This window comes from Amphiura filiformis, chromosome 17, assembly GCF_039555335.1.
Source record: "Amphiura filiformis chromosome 17, Afil_fr2py, whole genome shotgun sequence".
NCBI classification, from domain to species: domain Eukaryota; kingdom Metazoa; phylum Echinodermata; class Ophiuroidea; order Amphilepidida; family Amphiuridae; genus Amphiura; species Amphiura filiformis.
The window spans coordinates 50386864-50409403 of NC_092644.1; the positions used below are offsets into that span (position 1 = coordinate 50386864).

At 37.2% G+C, this 22540-nt stretch overlaps 2 protein-coding genes across 2 annotated transcripts in view; both read right to left on the minus strand.

The window, feature by feature from the left end:
• LOC140137266 (NLR family CARD domain-containing protein 4-like) overlaps window positions 1-22540 on the minus strand; it is a 217720-nt gene that overhangs the window by 160909 nt on the left and 34271 nt on the right. The gene's annotated exons all lie outside the window — the stretch shown is intronic.
• LOC140138275 (NLR family CARD domain-containing protein 4-like) overlaps window positions 1-22540 on the minus strand; it is a 109640-nt gene that overhangs the window by 24554 nt on the left and 62546 nt on the right. The window contains exons 2-5 of the mRNA XM_072160188.1: window positions 21509-21612; window positions 18415-20080; window positions 17942-17993; window positions 2993-3289 (exon numbers count right to left, since the gene is read on the minus strand). Of these exons, the coding sequence (XP_072016289.1) occupies window positions 2993-3289; window positions 17942-17993; window positions 18415-19191 (1126 nt within the window). The 5' untranslated portion in view covers window positions 19192-20080; window positions 21509-21612. The remainder of the gene's footprint in view (window positions 1-2992; window positions 3290-17941; window positions 17994-18414; window positions 20081-21508; window positions 21613-22540) is intronic.

Below are 22540 nucleotides of genomic sequence, written 5' to 3' on the forward strand. Positions count from 1 at the left end.
TTGCTGTCAATTCGGTTATACTAATAGCAATAAACTTCTCGGAGTTTAGTTATTATACGCATGCATATTATTTTTTATTAATATAATAAGAAAATATTAGTTATTATACGCATGCATATTGTATAGGCCTATTATTTTGCTTCCGAGCGCATCAACTCCGACAGTGGATGTTCTGCGCCCCCGAGCGCAGAAATGATCCACCGTTATTATAATACGAAAATCTATTATTTTACTTCCGAGCGCAGCAACTCCGACAGTGGATGTTCTGCGCCCGAGCGCAGCAATGATCCACCGTTACATATAAGGGACTGCGCCCGGGCGCATCAACTCCGATAGTGGATGTTCTGCGCCCGAGCGCAGAAATGATCCACCGTTATTATAATACGAAAATCTATTATTTTGCTTCCGAGCGCAGCAACTCCGACAGTGGATTCTCTGCGGCCCCGAGCGCAGAACATCCACTACCGGAAGTTCTGCGGAGGGGCGCAGGAGCTCCACTGGTGGATGACGTACATACATGGATTTTGACATGAAACTTTGCCAATTTGTTTCTATGGCCTAAAACATTACCATGTAATTTTCCCGCCAATCTAATTTGCATATTTGCATAATTAATTAGCATTATACTTAAGGCTAATTAATTATGCAAATATGCAAATAAGATTTGCGGGAAAATCACATGTTAAAGGTTTAGGTCATAGAGACACATTGGCAAAGTTTCAGGTCAAAATTTTAAAGGTAAAAAGTAGTATGAAGGTTTATTCATAAAATATTGGGAAAATATTGGCAAAAATTAATATTAATGAGCACATTTTGCCAATTTTCTTCATTAACTTCATCAATATATTGGCAAAAACAATAGAATACAAAGAATCTTTCAACAGCAATATCTCAAAAACCGTTTGTCCGATTTGGCTCAAATTTTAGAATTAAGATTATTTTGCATATCTCTCTGCAACAAGTCTATTTTAATCTCAATCAGAGCAACTTGATTTTGCCTTTCGTACCACCTTAAAGGTAAAGGTATAAAAAAACTTAGGACTTACAGATTTACGGCTGTCAATATGAGATTAGGGTGGCAGCATGGGGAGGGGGAAATTATGATAATGTTATAAAACAAGTGGATATTTCGGGTCATCACTCATTGTCAGTGAAATGATGTTTATTCAATTCTGAGAAATGCAATACAACTCAGTTTTGAATTTTGAACTATTTTAAACTTTCAAGGTGTTTTGTGGCAAAATCGTGTTTTATAGTAGAGAGAATCACATTTTGTATGTTTTTTAATAAATTTGTTATCTTTAAGACTAGTTTGAGAAAAATATGGTTAGTTCTGTGTTACAGATGATATGTTTTGTGTCAAAATGTGTTAAGTCCATGCTCTTTTTAAAACAAATTAATTCATTAAAAAAATCAAAAGTCTCTAGATTTTAACTTAAAGGAGGATTTCGTGATCCTAGCATCCTCTTTTTATGACATATTTCAGTACATATCCATGAAAAAAGCCTATTCCCAAAATTTCAGTTGATTCCGATTCTGCGTTCGCAAGTTATGCATGATAATGTGTACACTGCTCCATAGTAGACAATGCGTTGTAATTTCGTTCTGGTGCACCAGAACGAAATTCAAATTTCACGATATCTTAGCTAAACAAATTAATCTGCAAGAGATATTTTGTACATAAACATTATGTAGCCAGAGGTTTCCAGCAATATAAAAATCTCAACTTTTTTGAGAAAAGTGGGGGATGAGGCTGTGGATCACGAAATGCCCCTTTAACATGTTTTTATGGTTGTATATATGTCACCTTCACTTCACTGTAATTTTATAGAAATCAAACTTTTTTATATTGCCATAAAGAAAAATGTCTTCAAAGTGAATCTTGTGGACTTAACACGGTTTGGAAATAAGCTCTTCATATACGGGGTGTGGGGAGGGGTGTGTGTGTGTGTGTGTATTGAGACAGGGATCTCTTGCTGACCATGCTAAGTTGCAACACACAAAACATTTAAAGTGGAGCATCATTCTCAAGTAGTGATGAGTGTATCTGGGCCACAAGTGGAAGGGCTCTAGTTTTGCTGGCTCCTCTTGTCAAATCAATGCCACATTTTAATCTTATAAAGATACCATTAATGCTACAGAGTTCTAAATGTTAGACATACGTCTTTGTATTGCTGAGTCCTACATTTTCAAGATGCAATCTTTTTTATAACATTGAACAAAATTTACAAAGGTGCACATCTCACATGCCCTCTTAGGTACAATCTAATTTGGTCCTATAGCATTATTGGTGCCCCGAGTAGAGGTTAATGACTACGCATCAGCAGTTTTGAGGGTATTGTGAAATATCTAAACATTGTGCTTTGCAACCGAGGAATAGCCCCTCGGGATATTCCGAGGTCCAAAGCACAATGTTTAGATATTTCACAATACCCGAAAAATAACTGATGCAAAGTCATTAACCTCATTCATAACCGTCACTTTTCACATTTTTTTAATTAAATTTACGTCACATTTTCTTCTTTTGATTTGAAAACAGAACAAAATTTTAACTTTATCTGTCGTTTTCCGTGTGAAAAATCGGATAGCCCATTCACGCAATGTCCAAATATGGCGGCCAGCGTCCGCGTAAATTGTTCGAACGCGTAACACGTTACGTAATGCGGTCATTGTAGAGCGTACTTTAGCTACGAGACGCCCGGGACGAGACGCAGTCATTATACTTTTTCAATGACCTGCATTTGCATTTGCGTATTTAAAAGTTATTATCTGTGATTTGCTGCATATAAAGGTTATGAATAGGTATCGATAGCTCTTTCTATTGTACCTGAACACATAGTGGTTATATTTTTTTATTTATATGAAAAATAATAACACTGAGCAAATGTTAATTATTACATCACCAGGGTATGATAGAAAGATTCATCGGTACCTAACTGGGCACCGATAATAATATTAGACCAAATTTGATGTGGTGCCTTACATGTATTACCTTGTGAAATGAGGCTCCATTGTTTCTCTATAATTTCTTCGGCTTCAATGAAACCACATTCTTTCAAAGCATCGATAATTGCTCTTCTTGTAGCTTTCTCTCCATTAGTTTGTCGCCAGGATTCTAACACTTTAATTGCTTGGAGTTTAAAATCTCTGGTGTCTGCTCTCCTCTCAGCATTCTCAACATCTGGTGATGGAATACCAAGTTGTCTAAAGAGATGCTGTTGTTGATCACGCCCAAGTTTAGCTCTGTATACTACATCATTAATATCACTGGATGATACCTTCTCCATACCTGTAGTAGGACACAATGTGATACAAACAATCTAGAATCTTTAGTAACATAGCAAATGTGCTTCTTAAAGCCTTAATGTACGATTTTTTAAATTTTAGATTTTTTTTTTTTTTCTTCTAAAATGATAATATGCAATCATTATGAAAGTTCCCAATACATTTGGACGCGAAAAACATTGGGAATTTGCAAAGAAACAACATCATAAACTTCACCTCTATCACTCGAAACATCTCGCACTATTTGGATTAGGACAGCGAGTGCGGCCTCAGAGTTAGTCTCCTACGCGGCCAGTTTGGTTACGCTCCCTCCACATGTGGAGGGAGCGTAACCAAGTTACTTTTGTACTAGACTACGGTTTGCGATCGTGGCCGACATAAAGTCATAATCTAAAAAATTATGACTTTATGTCGGACCAACAGAAAATCGTCTCGTTTTACTACAAATAGGACGAATTTGACAGTTTGCTCATAGATTTAAGTTAGAACTTGTGTAAGTATTACAAATATGCCAAAAAATCGGTTTTGAAAAAAATAAAGGTAAATTCTGAAAAAAAGATCGTACATTATGACTTTAAGGGGATACTACACCCCTGGCCAATTTTGTGCCTATTTTTGCATTTTTCTCAACAATTATAACGCATTGGTGACTAGTAAGATATGTATATTATAGGGGCAAGGACCACAACTAATGCACTGAAAATTCAGCAACTCAAGGCAAGTAGTTAATGATTTATTGATCAAATACTGGTTTTCCTCATTTTTGACTGTAACTTCACATTTCCAACAGAATTGAAATATTGTAATCAATGACAGACGTAACCTTTCAGGTTAATATTGTGTCACTATTTTGGGGGGTAACCTTTCAGGTTAATATTTTGTCACTATTTTTTTGGGGGGTAACCTTTCAGGTTAATATTTTGTCACTATTTTTTTGGGGGGGGTAACCTTTCAGGTTAATATTTTGTCACTATTTTTGGGGGGAGGGGGTGTAACCTTTCAGGTTAATATTTTGTCACTATTTTTTGGGGGTAACCTTTCAGGTTAATATTTTGTCACTATTTTGGGGGGTGTAACCTTTCAGGTTAATATTTTGTCACTATTTGGGGGTGTAACCTTTCAGGTTGATATTTTGTCACTATTTTGGGGGGTGTAACCTTTCAGGTTAATATTTTGTCACTATTTTGGGGGGTGTAACCTTTCAGGTTAATATTTTGTCACTATTTTTTGGGGGGGATGTATATTTTGTCACTATTTTTTGGGGGTGTAACCTTTCAGGTTAATATTTTGTCACTATTTTTTTTTGGGGGGTGTAACCTTTCAGGTTAATATTTTGTCACTATTTTTTGGGGGGTGTAACCTTTCAGGTTAATATTTTGTCACTATTTTTTTGGGGGTGTAACCTTTCAGGTTAATATTTTGTCACTATTTTTGGGGGGGGGATGTAACCTTTCAGGTTAATATTTTGTCACTATTTTTTTTTTGGGGGTGTAACCTTTCAGGTTAATATTTTGTCACTATTTTGGGGGTGTAACCTTTCAGGTTAATATTTTGTCACTATTTTTTTGGGGGGGGTGTAACCTTTCAGGTTAATATTTTGTCACTATTTTGGGGGTGTAACCTTTCAGGTTAATATTTTGTCACTATTTTGGGGGGGGGTGTAACCTTTCAGGTTAATATTTTGTCACTATTTTTGGGGGGGTGTAACCTTTCAGGTTAATATTTTGTCACTATTTTTGGGGGGTGTAACCTTTCAGGTTAATATTTTGTCACTATTTTGGGGGGTGTAACCTTTCAGGTTAATATTTTGTCACTATTTGGGGGTGTAACCTTTCAGGTTAATATTTTGTCACTATTTTGGGGGGTGTAACCTTTCAGGTTAATATTTTGTCACTATTTTGGGGGGTGTAACCTTTCAGGTTAATATTTTGTCACTATTTTTGGGGGGGTGTAACCTTTCAGGTTAATATTTTGTCACTATTTTTGGGGGTGTAACCTTTCAGGTTAATATTTTGTCACTATTTTTTTTGGGGGGGTGTAACCTTTCAGGTTAATATTTTGTCACTATTTTTTGGGGGTGTAACCTTTCAGGTTAATATTTTGTCACTATTTTTTTGGGGGGTGTAACCTTTCAGGTTAATATTTTGTCACTATTTTTGGGGGGGGGAGGGGGATGTAACCTTTCAGGTTAATATTTTGTCACTATTTTTTTTTGGGGGTGTAACCTTTCAGGTTAATATTTTGTCACTATTTTTGGGGGGTGTAACCTTTCAGGTTAATATTTGGTCACTATTTTTTTGGGGGTGTAACCTTTCAGGTTAATATTTTGTCACTATTTTGGGGGGTGTAACCTTTCAGGTTAATATTTTGTCACTATTTTGGGGGGTGTAACCTTTCAGGTTAATATTTTGTCACTATTTTTGGGGGGTGTAACCTTTCAGGTTAATATTTTGTCACTATTTTTTTGGGGGGGGGGTGTAACCTTTCAGGTTAATATTTTGTCACTATTTTGGGGGGGGGTGTAACCTTTCAGGTTAATATTTTGTCACTATTTGGGGGGTGTAACCTTTCAGGTTAATATTTTGTCACTATTTTTGGGGGGTGTAACCTTTCAGGTTAATATTTTGTCACTATTTTTGGGGGGTGTAACCTTTCAGGTTAATATTTTGTCACTATTTTTGGGGGGGGTGTAACCTTTCAGGTTAATATTTTGTCACTATTTTTGGGGGGGGGGATGTAACCTTTCAGGTTAATATTTTGTCACTATTTTGGGGGGTGTAACCTTTCAGGTTAATATTTTGTCACTATTTTTTTGGGGGGTGTAACCTTTCAGGTTAATATTTTGTCACTTTTTTTTGGGGGTGTAACCTTTCAGGTTAATATTTTGTCACTATTTTGGGGGGTGTAACCTTTCAGGTTAATATTTTGTCACTATTTTTTGGGGGAGGGGATGTAACCTTTCAGGTTAATATTTTGTCACTATTTTTTGGGGGGGTAACCTTTCAGGTTAATATTTTGTCACTATTTTGGGGGTGTAACCTTTCAGGTTAATATTTTGTCACTATTTTTTTGGGGGTAACCTTTCAGGTTAATATTTTGTCACTATTTTTGGGGAGGGGGATGTAACCTTTCAGGTTAATATTTTGTCACTATTTTTTTTTTGGGGGTGTAACCTTTCAGGTTAATATTTTGTCACTATTTTTTGGGGGTGTAACCTTTCAGGTTAATATTTTGTCACTATTTTTTGGGGGGTGTAACCTTTCAGGTTAATATTTTGTCACTATTTTGGGGGGTGTAACCTTTCAGGTTAATATTTTGTCACTATTTTTTTTTGGGGAGGGGGATGTAACCTTTCAGGTTAATATTTTGTCACTATTTTTTGGGGGTAACCTTTCAGGTTAATATTTTGTCACTATTTTGGGGGTGTAACCTTTCAGGTTAATATTTTGTCACTATTTTTGGGGGGGGGGGGGGTAACCTTTCAGGTTAATATTTTGTCACTATTTTTGGGGAGGGGGATGTAACCTTTCAGGTTAATATTTTGTCACTATTTTTTTTGGGGGTGTAACCTTTCAGGTTAATATTTTGTCACTATTTTTTGGGGGTGTAACCTTTCAGGTTAATATTTTGTCACTATTTTTTGGGGGTGTAACCTTTCAGGTTAATATTTTGTCACTATTTTGGGGGGTGTAACCTTTCAGGTTAATATTTTGTCACTATTTTTGGGGGGTGTAACCTTTCAGGTTAATATTTTGTCACTATTTTTTGGGGGGTAACCTTTCAGGTTAATATTTTGTCACTATTTTTTGGGGGTGTAACCTTTCAGGTTAATATTTTGTCACTATTTTTGGGGGTGTAACCTTTCAGGTTAATATTTTGTCACTATTTTGGGGGGGGTGTAACCTTTCAGGTTAATATTTTGTCACTATTTTGGGGGGGGTGTAACCTTTCAGGTTAATATTTTGTCACTATTTTTGGGGGGTGTAACCTTTCAGGTTAATATTTTGTCACTATTTGGGGGGGGGGTGTAACCTTTCAGGTTGATATTTTGTCACTATTTTTGGGGGGTGTAACCTTTCAGGTTAATATTTTGTCACTATTTTTGGGGGTGTAACCTTTCAGGTTAATATTTTGTCACTATTTTTTGGGGGGGGAGGGGGATGTAACCTTTCAGGTTAATATTTTGTCACTATTTTGGGGGGATGTAACCTTTCAGGTTAATATTTTGTCACTATTTTTGGGGGTGTAACCTTTCAGGTTAATATTTTGTCACTATTTTGGGGGGTGTAACCTTTCAGGTTAATATTTTGTCACTATTTTTGGGGGAGGGGATGTAACCTTTCAGGTTAATATTTTGTCACTATTTTTGGGGGGGGTGTAACCTTTCAGGTTAATATTTTGTCACTATTTTTGGGGGATGTAACCTTTCAGGTTAATATTTTGTCACTATTTTGGGGGGGGGTGTAACCTTTCAGGTTAATATTTTGTCACTATTATTTGGGGGGTGTAACCTTTCTCTCCCCGCCATCTCTCCCCGTGGGCCTGCACCCAGCACGGCAGAATGATGCATCAACTCCAAACCCAATTGGAAGATTTGATGGTTTTCCTATTAATCTGGGACCAACACCAAGTCGACCCCCAAATGGAAGGGCTGATGCTGATAAACCACAGAGAAAGGAGGCACTATTAACTGTGAAAAAGCAATTGGAATTGGGACATGGAATGTCCGAACACTTCACCAGCAGGGTAATTTAGAAATTCTTATTCATCAGCTGAAAAGCTTCAGATGGGAAATAGTAGGCATTGCAGAGACACACTGGACAGATGCAGGGGAATTTACACTTGAGGGACACAAAATCCTATGCTCTGGAAATGATACAATACATAGAGGAGGTGTAGCATTGATTTTGAATAAATCTGCCCAAAATGCTCTTCTTGGATATAATCCAATCTCCCAGAGATTGATAACAGCAAGATTCCAGACCCAGTCAGGTGCCATAACAGTAATGCAAGTTTATGCACCAAATACTGCTGATAAAGAAGAACTTGTAGACGAATTCTACAACCAGTTACAGACAGCTATGGACAACACCCCTAAAAAAGACATTCTGATAGTTATGGGGGATCTAAATGCAAAAGTAGGCACAGACTACACACAATGGAAACAGGTAATTGGACAGCATGGATTTGGAGAAGCAAATGCCAGAGGAGAGAAACTACTCAACTTCTGTGCAGCAAACGATCTTGTTATCACCAATACCATGTTCAAACAGACCAAGAGTAGTCGTCAATGGACGTGGGAATCACCGGATCAGAAAACTCACAATAAAATTGACTACATAATGATCAACAGCAAATGGAAAACCTCCATCGACAACTCAAGAAGTTTTCCCAGTGCAGATGTTGGGTCTGACCACCAACTGGTTATAGCAAACCTACGGCTCAGATTCAAGACAAAAGCAAGACCAAATTATCCCAAACGATACGATGTTCAAAAGCTCAAAGACACTAGTACTCAAAACTCCTATGAAGTTGAAATTGGAGGAAAATTCTCCCCATTGCTGGATGATGCTGACACAGATGTAGAAACTCTATGGGAAGGCATAAAAGCAGCCTTCAACGAGACATCTAAGAAGGTTCTTGGCAACAGAAAGGCCCAGCATCAAGACCCATGGATTAGTGAGGAGGTTCTCCAATTAAGCGACGAGCGAAAGCAGGTTAAGATAGAAAAATGACAGATTCCACCAAGAGAGCTCGGTATAATTTCCTCAACAGAGAAATTAAAAGGAAGACTAAAGGATGCAAAGATAAGTGGATCAAAGATCTATGTAAAAAGGTGGATAACGCACACCAAGCGGCAAAATCCAAGGAGGTTTATGCAACTATTAAGAAGATCACAAGGAAATCGAGTATCAAAATGCAAACAGTGAGGAGCAAAGATGGACAAGTCCTGACTGATTTATCTGACGTGAAAGATAGATGGAAAGAAAATTACGAGGAGCTGTATAATAATAAAAACTATGTCAATGTGGATGCAATTCAAATACCCCAGATGCCTAAGCTGGAAAATGAACCAGACATCCTAAGAGATGAAGTGACTAGTGCTGTTAAGAAGTTAACAGATGGAAAGGCATCGGGTTATGATAGTATAACAGCGGAAGAACTGAAAGCATCTGGAGAAACTGGCATAGATATTCTCTATAGACTCTGTAATCAAATTTGGAAGGAGGAAGTCTTCCCAGCTGACTGGGGTAGAGCAATTATTAATCCCATCTTTAAGAAGAAAGACAAACTTGACTGTGGCAACTACAGAGGCATAAGTCTACTGAGCCATGCAGGAAAGGTATTTGCTCTAATTCTCCAACGTAGAATCATAAAGAGGACAGAAGAAATTCTGTCAGAGTCCCAGGCAGGCTTCAGACCGGGAAGATCAACAACAGATCAACTGTTCACCCTCAGACAGATAGCAGAGAAACACCTTGAGAAGAAGAAAAGCCTATTCTGTTGTTACATCGACTTTGAAAAGGCATTCGATACAGTGTGGCAGGAAGGTCTTTGGAAAGCGATGCAGTTCTTTGGATACTCAAACAAGCACATACAACTTCTTCAAGCACTGTATAATCAGTCTACAAGTGCAGTCAGAGTGAACGGCGAACTGACAGAGTGGTTTAGAACAACGGTGGGAGTACGTCAGGGCTGTGTACTGTCCCCACAACTCTTCAACATCCTCCTGAAATCGTAATGCTATACGCAACTAATGACACTACAATTGGCGTCAACATACAAGGTCACCTGATAAATAATCTTCGCTTTGCAGATGATATTGTGCTGATAGCCGAAAATGAAAGAGATCTGCAAACACTGACCAACAAAGTGAACCTAAACAGCTCAAATTTCGGCTTGAAGATTAACATCGCCAAGACAGAGGTACAAGTTATCAGCAAGCAACCACAGGAGCTAAACATCAACATCAATGGGGTGAAACTTCTTCAGGTAGACAAGTTCATATACCTTGGAGGTGCCATTACTCAGAGGGGAACATGCTCAGAAGATATCAGGCACAGAATTGGAAAGGCGCTTGGGGCGATTCAAAGTCTCAACAAAATCTGGCATGCTAAAGACATCACTTGCTCAACAAAAATCGAACTCTACAAAGTACTTGTCCTGTCCATCCTTATGTATGGCTCAGAAACATGGACACTGAAAAGATAGACGAAAATAGGCTGCTGACTTTTGAGATGATCTGCCTCAGGAAAATCATGGGTGTCACCAGACTAGACAAAATCAGGAACACCGTCATCAGAGAAAGCCTAGGTCTGAAGGAGACGATAATTGACAGAGTGACCACAAAAGACTGAAATACTTTGGCCATGTCAATCGGATGCAACCATCAAGATACCCAAACATTCTCCTGACCTCCAATATCCATGGTGACAGACCACGTGGAAGACCAGCCAAGAAATGGACAGATTGTGTAAAGGCAGACTGTGCTACTAGAAACCTGAGCTCCCTGGCTGAAGCTACCAGTCTATCACGTGATCGGAGGATCTGGCAAGCCATCCTGAAACAGAAGCCATCACACATTCCCTAAATGGTGTGGACGGCTTAGGTAGGTCAAGGTAACCTTTCAGGTTAATATTTTGTCACTATTTTTTGGGGGGGGGGATGTAACCTTTCAGGTTAATATTTTGTCACTATTTTTGGGGGGTGTAACCTTTCAGGTTAATATTTTGTCACTATTTTTGGGGGGTGTAACCTTTCAGGTTAATATTTTGTCACTATTTTTTTTGGGGGGGTAACCTTTCAGGTTAATATTTTGTCACTATTTTTGGGGGGGAGGGGGATGTAACCTTTCAGGTTAATATTTTGTCACTATTTTTTGGGGGGGGGGTGTAACCTTTCAGGTTAATATTTTGTCACTATTTTTTGGGGGGTGTAACCTTTCAGGTTAATATTTTGTCACTATTTTTGGGGGGATGTAACCTTTCAGGTTAATATTTTGTCACTATTTTTGGGGGGTGTAACCTTTCAGGTTAATATTTTGTCACTATTTTTGGGGGGTGTAACCTTTCAGGTTAATATTTTGTCACTATTTTTTTTGGGGGGGGGTGTAACCTTTCAGGTTAATATTTTGTCACTATTTTGGGGGGGTGTAACCTTTCAGGTTAATATTTTGTCACTATTTTTTTGGGGGGTGTAACCTTTCAGGTTAATATTTTGTCACTATTTTTGGGGGGAGGGGGTGTAACCTTTCAGGTTAATATTTTGTCACTATTTTTTGGGGGGTGTAACCTTTCAGGTTAATATTTTGTCACTATTTTTGGGGGGAGGGGGTGTAACCTTTCAGGTTGATATTTTGTCACTATTTTTGGGGGTGTAACCTTTCAGGTTAATATTTTGTCACTATTTTTTGGGGGGAGGGGGATGTAACCTTTCAGGTTAATATTTTGTCACTATTTTTTGGGGGGATGTAACCTTTCAGGTTAATATTTTGTCACTATTTTTGGGGGTGTAACCTTTCAGGTTAATATTTTGTCACTATTTTTGGGGGGTGTAACCTTTCAGGTTAATATTTTGTCACTATTTTTGGGGGGTGTAACCTTTCAGGTTAATATTTTGTCACTATTTTGGGGGGTGTAACCTTTCAGGTTAATATTTTGTCACTATTTTTGGGGGGGAGGGGGATGTAACCTTTCAGGTTAATATTTTGTCACTATTTTTGGGGGGTGTAACCTTTCAGGTTAATATTTTGTCACTATTTTGGGGGATGTAACCTTTCAGGTTAATATTTTGTCACTATTTTGGGGGGTGTAACCTTTCAGGTTAATATTTTGTCACTATTTTTTGGGGTGTAACCTTTCAGGTTAATATTTTGTCACTATTTTGGGGGGTGTAACCTTTCAGGTTAATATTTTGTCACTATTTTGGGGTGTAACCTTTCAGGTTAATATTTTGTCACTATTTTTTTTGGGGGGTGTAACCTTTCAGGTTAATATTTTGTCACTATTTTTTTGGGGGGTAACCTTTCAGGTTAATATTTTGTCACTATTTTTGGGGGGTGTAACCTTTCAGGTTGATATTTTGTCACTATTTTTTGGGGGATGTAACCTTTCAGGTTAATATTTTGTCACTATTTTTTTTTTGGGGGGTGTAACCTTTCAGGTTAATATTTTGTCACTATTTTGGGGGGTGTAACCTTTCAGGTTAATATTTTGTCACTATTTTTGGGGGTGTAACCTTTCAGGTTAATATTTTGTCACTATTTTTGGGGGGGGGTGTAACCTTTCAGGTTAATATTTTGTCACTATTTTTTTGGGGGGGGGATGTAACCTTTCAGGTTAATATTTTGTCACTATTTTTGGGGGGGTGTAACCTTTCAGGTTAATATTTTGTCACTATTTTGGGGGTGTAACCTTTCAGGTTAATATTTTGTCACTATTTTTGGGGGTGTAACCTTTCAGGTTAATATTTTGTCACTATTTTTGGGGGATGTAACCTTTCAGGTTAATATTTTGTCACTATTTTGGGGGGTGTAACCTTTCAGGTTAATATTTTGTCACTATTTTGGGGGTGTAACCTTTCAGGTTAATATTTTGTCACTATTTTTTTGGGGGTGTAACCTTTCAGGTTAATATTTTGTCACTATTTTTTGGGGGTGTAACCTTTCAGGTTAATATTTTGTCACTATTTTGGGGGGTGTAACCTTTCAGGTTGATATTTTGTCACTATTTTTTGGGGGGATGTAACCTTTCAGGTTAATATTTTGTCACTATTTTTTTTGGGGGGTGTAACCTTTCAGGTTAATATTTTGTCACTATTTTGGGGGGTGTAACCTTTCAGGTTAATATTTTGTCACTATTTTTGGGGGGGTGTAACCTTTCAGGTTAATATTTTGTCACTATTTTTGAGGGGGGTGTAACCTTTCAGGTTAATATTTTGTCACTATTTTTTGGGGGAGGGGGATGTAACCTTTCAGGTTAATATTTTGTCACTATTTTTTGGGGGGTGTAACCTTTCAGGTTAATATTTTGTCACTATTTTTTTTGGGGGTGTAACCTTTCAGGTTAATATTTTGTCACTATTTTGGGGGGGTGTAACCTTTCAGGTTAATATTTTGTCACTATTTTTGGGGGATGTAACCTTTCAGGTTAATATTTTGTCACTATTTTTGGAGGGGATGTAACCTTTCAGGTTAATATTTTGTCACTATTTTTTTTGGGGGTGTAACCTTCAGGTTAATATTTTGTCACTATTTTTGGGGGGGTGTAACCTTTCAGGTTAATATTTTGTCACTATTTTTGGGGGTGTAACCTTTCAGGTTAATATTTTGTCACTATTTTGGGGGTGTAACCTTTCAGGTTAATATTTTGTCACTATTTTGGGGGGGTGTAACCTTTCAGGTTAATATTTTGTCACTATTTTTTTTGGGGTGTAACCTTTCAGGTTAATATTTTGTCACTATTTTTTGGGGGTGTAACCTTTCAGGTTAATATTTTGTCCTATTTTGGGGGTGTAACCTTTCAGGTTGATATTTTGTCACTATTTTTTGGGGGATGTAACCTTTCAGGTTAATATTTTGTCACTATTTTTTTTGGGGGGTGTAACCTTTCAGGTTAATATTTTGTCACTATTTTTGGGGGTGTAACCTTTCAGGTTAATATTTTGTCACTATTTTGGGGGGTGTAACCTTTCAGGTTAATATTTTGTCACTATTTTTGGGAGGGGGATGTAACCTTTCAGGTTAATATTTTTTCACTATTTTTGGAGGGGGATGTAACCTTTCAGGTTAATATTTTGTCACTATTTTTTTTTTGGGGGTGTAACCTTTCAGGTTAATATTTTGTCACTATTTTTTTTGGGGGTGTAACCTTTCAGGTTAATATTTTGTCACTATTTTTTTGGGGAGGGGATGTAACCTTTCAGGTTAATATTTTGTCACTATTTGGGGGTGTAACCTTTCAGGTTAATATTTTGTCACTATTTTTTTGGGGGGTGTAACCTTTCAGGTTAATATTTTGTCACTATTTTTGGGGGATGTAACCTTTCAGGTTAATATTTTGTCACTATTTTGGGGGGTGTAACCTTTCAGGTTAATATTTTGTCACTATTTTGGGGGTGTAACCTTTCAGGTTAATATTTTGTCACTATTTTTTTGGGGGGTGTAACCTTTCAGGTTAATATTTTGTCACTATTTTTTGGGGGTGTAACCTTTCAGGTTAATATTTTGTCACTATTTTGGGGGTGTAACCTTTCAGGTTGATATTTTGTCACTATTTTTTGGGGGATGTAACCTTTCAGGTTAATATTTTGTCACTATTTTTTTTGGGGGTGTAACCTTTCAGGTTAATATTTTGTCACTATTTTGGGGGGTGTAACCTTTCAGGTTAATATTTTGTCACTATTTTTGGGGGTGTAACCTTTCAGGTTAATATTTTGTCACTATTTTTGAGGGGGGTGTAACCTTTCAGGTTAATATTTTGTCACTATTTTTTGGGGAGGGGGATGTAACCTTTCAGGTTAATATTTTGTCACTATTTTTTGGGGGGTGTAACCTTTCAGGTTAATATTTTGTCACTATTTTGGGGGGTGTAACCTTTCAGGTTAATATTTTGTCACTATTTTTGGGGGTGTAACCTTTCAGGTTAATATTTTGTCACTATTTTTGGGGGGATGTAACCTTTCAGGTTAATATTTTGTCACTATTTTGGGGGGGTGTAACCTTTCAGGTTAATATTTTGTCACTATTTTGGGGGGTGTAACCTTTCAGGTTAATATTTTGTCACTATTTTTTTTGGGGGTGTAACCTTTCAGGTTAATATTTTGTCACTATTTTTTGGGGGGTGTAACCTTTCAGGTTAATATTTTGTCACTATTTTGGGGTGTAACCTTTCAGGTTGATATTTTGTCACTATTTTTTGGGGGATGTAACCTTTCAGGTTAATATTTTGTCACTATTTTTTTTGGGGGTGTAACCTTTCAGGTTAATATTTTGTCACTATTTTTTTTGGGGGGTGTAACCTTTCAGGTTAATATTTTGTCACTATTTTGGGGGGTGTAACCTTTCAGGTTAATATTTTGTCACTATTTTTGGGGGATGTAACCTTTCAGGTTAATATTTTGTCACTATTTTTGGGGGGATGTAACCTTTCAGGTTAATATTTTGTCACTATTTTTTTTGGGGGTGTAACCTTCAGGTTAATATTTTGTCACTATTTTTGGGGGGTGTAACCTTTCAGGTTAATATTTTGTCACTATTTTTGGGGGGTGTAACCTTTCAGGTTAATATTTTGTCACTATTTTGGGGGTGTAACCTTTCAGGTTAATATTTTGTCACTATTTTGGGGGTGTAACCTTTCAGGTTAATATTTTGTCACTATTTTTTTGGGGTGTAACCTTTCAGGTTAATATTTTGTCACTATTTTTGGGGGTGTAACCTTTCAGGTTAATATTTTGTCACTATTTTTGGGGGTGTAACCTTTCAGGTTAATATTTTGTCACTATTTTTTGGGGGGGGGTGTAACCTTTCAGGTTAATATTTTGTCACTATTTTTGGGGAGGGGGTGTAACCTTTCAGGTTAATATTTTGTCACTATTTTTGGGGGGTGTAACCTTTCAGGTTAATATTTTGTCACTATTTTGGGGGTGTAACCTTTCAGGTTAATATTTTGTCACTATTTTTGGGGGGGGGGTGTAACCTTTCAGGTTAATATTTTGTCACTATTTTTTGGGGGGTGTAACCTTTCAGGTTAATATTTTGTCACTATTTTGGGGGTGTAACCTTTCAGGTTAATATTTTGTCACTATTTTGGGGGTGTAACCTTTCAGGTTAATATTTTGTCACTATTTTTTTTGGGGTGTAACCTTTCAGGTTAATATTTTGTCACTATTTTTTGGGGGGTGTAACCTTTCAGGTTAATATTTTGTCACTATTTTGGGGGGTGTAACCTTTCAGGTTGATATTTTGTCACTATTTTTTGGGGGGATGTAACCTTTCAGGTTAATATTTTGTCACTATTTTTTTTTTTTGGGGGTGTAACCTTTCAGGTTAATATTTTGTCACTATTTTTGGGGGTGTAACCTTTCAGGTTAATATTTTGTCACTATTTTGGGGGGTGTAACCTTTCAGGTTAATATTTTGTCACTATTTTTGGGAGGGGGATGTAACCTTTCAGGTTAATATTTTGTCACTATTTTTGGAGGGGGATGTAACCTTTCAGGTTAATATTTTGTCACTATTTTTTTTTGGGGGGTGTAACCTTTCAGGTTAATATTTTGTCACTATTTTGGGGGGTGTAACCTTTCAGGTTAATATTTTGTCACTATTTTTGGGGGGGGGGATGTAACCTTTCAGGTTAATATTTTGTCACTATTTTGGGGGGGGGTGTAACCTTTCAGGTTAATATTTTGTCACTATTTTTGGGGGGGAGGGGGACAATTTATCAACCATTTTTAAGCAACTTCAGATTTTTTTGGTCCTTGACAGATCTCTTAAAGTTGGAAGTCCCTTTAAAAGGCATGTAATTTGTTGTCCTTATGTAACCAGAGGCAACCAAAAGTTTTGCATTGTGTGATGTGAAAGACAAATTTTGATTAATTAAATCAAATTTTCACTATTATTTTAATATTAAAATATGTTTTGATGAATCCAAGCGTGTGAAAATATTGGATCCAACACATATAATAATGATAAAATTGGATGTATTACACCCAATATTTATTGGTCTCACTATGAGTTTTAAAATTTTGGGCTCGACTATGTCTCCTCCAATACGTTTAAAACTCATAGCTCGACCAATAAATATGGGCTCAATCAATCCATTTTTCGTATCAAAATTTTGCCTATTTTTTTCAAAATATAGACCGAAATATGTTTAAATGAGCTTTTTTGCCAATTTTTATATCAGTTTTTGTGCATTTTGTAGCCATAAACAAATTTGAAAACCTAATTAAAAAAAACCAATAAAAGGTAATATGTACTTTTTATTATTTGGAGATGTAGGCCCCAAGCTTTACTATAATTATGGTTGTTTAAAAAATTGTGGACATATCCTCTTTTTGGATCATTTCAAAATCCAAACAATCAATATCTGGAGCATAACCACCATTGTGGGGCAGGATGGGCAGAGTCCGGAGTGGGTCACTCAAATCGGGGGAGAGATGTCAGAAGGGGAAGGTGGAAACTTCCTCCTTCACATACATTTTGGTAAGGTAATAAAAAACCTGAATTCATGTGTAAGGCTGTGTATTCATAGATATGCAATGTATATTTGAAGAGCTTAGTTTCAAAACCCCTTACATCCACTTGCGGAATTTTGAGAACACATAAAAAATCATCAACAAAAGTATTTTTTGGTGGGATGCTCATCCTACCCAAGCATCCCACCAAAACTGCTTTTGTTGAAAACTCCTTATATCAGTGATTTTTTATGTGCTCTCTCAAAATTCATGAAGTGGATGTAAGGGGTTTTGAAACTAAGCTCTTCATATGTCCTTAAACTTTCAAAACACCCATTTGTATCTTATTTCATGATGTTTGGGCTTGACAACCCCCTTTTATTTAACAAGTTCACCTATTTGCATTCCAATAATATACCTCTCAAGGTACGAAGTCACACTATCTAAGGAGATAAGGAATCAACAGCTTTTCAAAACTCACATTTCCTCTCTGCATCACATGCATCAACTATGGGTGCATCTACAGGACCACCCTGAAAGAAGAACAACAAAAAAGTCTTTAAAATACACCTTACACCTTTTGAAGTTGTTACAAACCTAAAATCTGAATCAAAGAATGCTTCTCCAAAACCTTTCCCCAGCACCACTGTGTTAGATTATTATTTAAATTATTTTATATTTTGGTGCACTTATAAAGCAGACATTTTGGATTCATTGGTGCAAAAAGATGCAAATTAAGACCATGCACTAGATACAGCTTACTGGACGTTTTGTGCATAATTTTGACATTTTTTTACTAAAGCGTTGATTTCTCAGTTAACTTTTGTCAACATTGCACAAGTTTTGTGACAAGGTAACTAAAACAATATGCAAGCAAAAATGTACTTTTTTTGCACAATCATTCAGAGCACATCAGTCTAGGGAAGGTTTTCTCATTTTTGCATTACTACTCACAGCAGATCCAGAGGTTTCTTCAACAGATGCACCAGACTTCTTCAAATCTTCATCCAATCCCAGAACTGAAGTAGCAGCTTCTTTGTTTCTCCTCCACTTGTTTTTCTTCTCATAACTCCTATTGACTTCATCCTCAGAAGAATTATCTTTCTTTTTCTTGGGCTTCCTGTTTTTCTTCTTTGGGTGCACGTCTGGCGAGTCAGAGCTGCTTTCCTCATATATTGTTAGATCAACACTATCTGCATTCTTATTCTTCTTCCTTGCACATCTCCGCTTCTTTGGCTGCGCGTCATCTTCAGATGTCATGGGATCGGCACTATCTAGCTTCTTTTTCTCCTTCCTTGCAGGTTTTCTCCTATCAACTTCATCCTGTGTGGAGTTATCTTTCTTTTTCTTGCGCTTATGTTCTTTCTCCTTTGGTTGCACAACTGACGAGTCAGAGCTGCTTTCTGCATATGTCATGAGATTTACACTATCTGCCTTGTTTTTCTTCTTCCTTGCAGATTTCCTCTTCTTTAGCTGCGCGTCATCTTCAGATGCCATGAGATCAATACTATCTGCCTTCTTTTTCTTCTTCCTTGCAGATTTCCTCTTCTTTGGATGCGCGTCTTCTTCAGATGCCATGAGATGGGCACTATCTGCTTTCTTTTTCTTCTTCCTTGCAGATTTCCTGCGCGCGTCATCTTCAGATATTATGAGATCAACACTATCTGCATTCTTATTCTTCTTCCTTGCAGATTTCCTCTTCTTTGGCTGCGCGTCATCTTCAGATGCCATGAGATCTGCACTATCTGCATTCTTTTCTTCTTCCTTGCAGATTTCCTCTTCTTTGGCTGCGCGTCATCTTCAGATGCCATGAGATCTGCACTATCTGCATTCTTTTTCTTCTTCCTTGCAGATTTCCTCTTCTTTGGCTGCGCGTCATCTTCAGATATTATGAGATCAACACTATCTGCATTCTTATTCTTCTTCCTTGCAGATTTCCTCTTCTTTGGCTGTATGTCTTCTTCAGATATCATGAGATCATCACTATCCAGTTTCATTTTCTTCTTCCTTGCAGGTTTTCTCCTATCAACCTCATCCTCTGTGGAGTTATCTTTTTTTTTCTTGTGCTGATGTTCTTTCTTGTTTGGTTGCATGTCTGATGAGTCAGAGCTGCTTTCTGCCTGTGTCACAAGATCCGTCTTATTTTCTTCCTTCCTTGCATGTTTCCTCTTCTTTCGTTCATCCTCCACCTCATTATCATCTTCATCACCATCTTCCCATCCTGATTTCTTTTTCCTCTTCTTGGCCCTCTTTTTTTTATGCTTATCTCTTCTCAATGATTTCAAGTGGGACATGAGTTTGTCACATTCCTGCTGTAGATCAGCAAGTGTGGCGGATTGTTTTTTTTATGCTTATCTCTTCTCTTTGATGATTTCAAGTGGGACATGAGTTTGTCACATTCCTGCTGTAGATCAGCAAGTGTGGCCGGATTGCACACATAACATAACCACTGTTCATCCTCCAAGATCTTGCTGATCTCAGCATGACCTAGGTTATTTTTGATGCACCGTTTGCAAAAGGCTTTTGGACAAGAGGCACAGTAGATGAGATGTCCTCCTTCTCCACACCATATACATTGTCCTTCTGATCCTTTATTATCTTTTAGATACTGGTGACAATGCTAGAAAGAGAGTATATAAAAAAACGGTAAATGTCACAAAGTATTATGGTTCCCCCAGGTAGGTTTGTCACTCAAACCCGCACACACTAGTATGTGAAACACGCTGGGCCTTTTATACTGGCTTTTTTTACACAATTGAATGGGGTTCTTTTTATGAGCATTTCAGTGCCTAAAATGAGGCTATCACACCCTTTCCTGCCTCTTGTAATCTGCATCTCTATCTATAGACTTTGCATGTAAAATGTAAAGGTCCATTAAATAGAACCCCATTTAAGAATGCCACGAATTGTGCACAAAATGCTAATTGAGCAAGTACATATGCAATTATATGCACTAGTTTTCGGGAGGGGGCTATACAAATTATTTTTTATGTATTGTAGGTCACTGGTATGCATGGTCTTTTCAAACATAAAATGTCCATCTGAAACTTAGGTGCAGGGTTCAGCATATTCAGCTTCATTTATGACAAGATTAATAAGTCATAAATAAAGAATTCCCCATTTGGAGCTCCATGTTGTTTTATTAAATATTGCATCAAATTTTACATCAATATTATAATAGACGGACTTTTCTCTACTGTGGTCCAAGAATTTGTAAATTCAAATTGTCAATGTATAAATATCTCTTTCCAATCGCGCAAGCCCCCGGAGCAAGCCATATGACGATACCGGATTAAATAAAAGTACAATGGATTAATTATATATGCTCATAACCCATACGCCAAGCTCATAAGAGTGGCACTTCCCTGCCCATACAATGACATCATTTCGTAACCATATTTGTTACGTGCTAGAATGGCTGAATGACGTCATCATTTGATAACGCCCTCTGGACCAACTGTTCATAAAGATGACCAAGTTGATAGGCCCCCTCAATGAGAGTGGTATGGAGTATAGAGAATCTATATAGTCTATATACATGTATCTACCTTGAGTCACTGGCACTAGCTTTGAAGTTCAGGTTGTTTTGTGTTAGATTAGAGTTACTTAGTGCGTATACATACTAGGCCTATATGTACACGCATGCTGAACTTCAAAGCTAGTGCCGGTGACTCGAGATAGATATATAGACTATTATATCTGTTAAAATGTGTGTTGTATGTATGGTCCCAATAAAACAAAATAATGTGCAAAATTGAATTCAAAATCTCTAAATGTGCCTTTAAGACAGTGGCGTAGCATGTCATACAGGCGCATGCATGCAGACTCCATTCAGAATCAAAATTTGACATTCCATAGAAATATTACCAAAAAACAAATTACCCCTTAAATCAGACCCACGCCCCTCAATCAGTCCTGGTGCCCCCCAATTGGATAACTCATGCTATGGCATGTACAGCTTCCAGAACTATAGAGGATTGAGCAAATGATCAAGTCCATAGACATAAAGCCCACATTATGCAAACACATTAATTTAACTGCAGCTTACCCGGCATAGTAGAACTCCAAGTAGTGAATGCTTGAACACATGCTTTGGGTTGTTGTGGTTTAACTGCTCATGACAAGACGTACACTTGTAGGTTTCTTCTAGATCTAAATCAACGAACAAAACACAATACATGATTTAAAGTCAAATGCCTTCCTTGCATGGTTTAAACATTTTGCTGTATAATTATAGAACCACTGTGTACCTTTGAAAAAGGCAACGTACTTGCTGCAGTGGTGTTGACTCTCAGGTTTTTGACCTCAAATCTGCGGTGAACTAAATACTGGCTTCCAAATAATGAAAATCATTTAATTCCAAATTTCACCCATTAAACTTTACTTAGGCCACACAAAAAATTGTTTGATTGGTGTAACCCGACCGACCCTAAAATTAGGCCCAACCCTAGAGTTTTTTTATGCCAATGTTACGCCAATCAAACAATTTTCTTTTTGTGGCCTTATTTGACCTCAGATGAACTTAAAATGACCTTTTGACTTCTATCACTCTTCATCAAGTTTCATCAAAATCCAACAATATCTTTAATTATTTGACCTCAGATGACCCCTGATGATCTTGAAATTACCTAAATCAGGCGGTGATGGAAGCGATATCGCCAATTTTGAGGTCGCCATTGGATTAACACATAATCATGAAATCGTCACTTAAACAATTCTAAATTTGATATGTGGTGTCAAAGCAAAATTATCTTACTCTAAAACCGTTGGGGTACGACAAAGTACCCCACTGCAAGTATGTTAATTTTCCATTTGTAATTGCTAACCGTGTATTTTGAATGGGGCTGTCAGCCCTGTATCTTCGCCAGCCTCGTACGTCACGTGTTGAGCTTCCTACGCCGCCTGTAAATGAACTTCCAATTTGCCAATCAATATTTCTCGACCGATTTCCTCACAACAGGATAAATTGAAAAAAGTCAAACTTGTGTGAAACTCCAGCCATCTTTACTAATTTTTTGTTATATTTGTAATGTTGACACATATCCTAATACAAAGCTTTACAACTAAATGGAATCAGCCA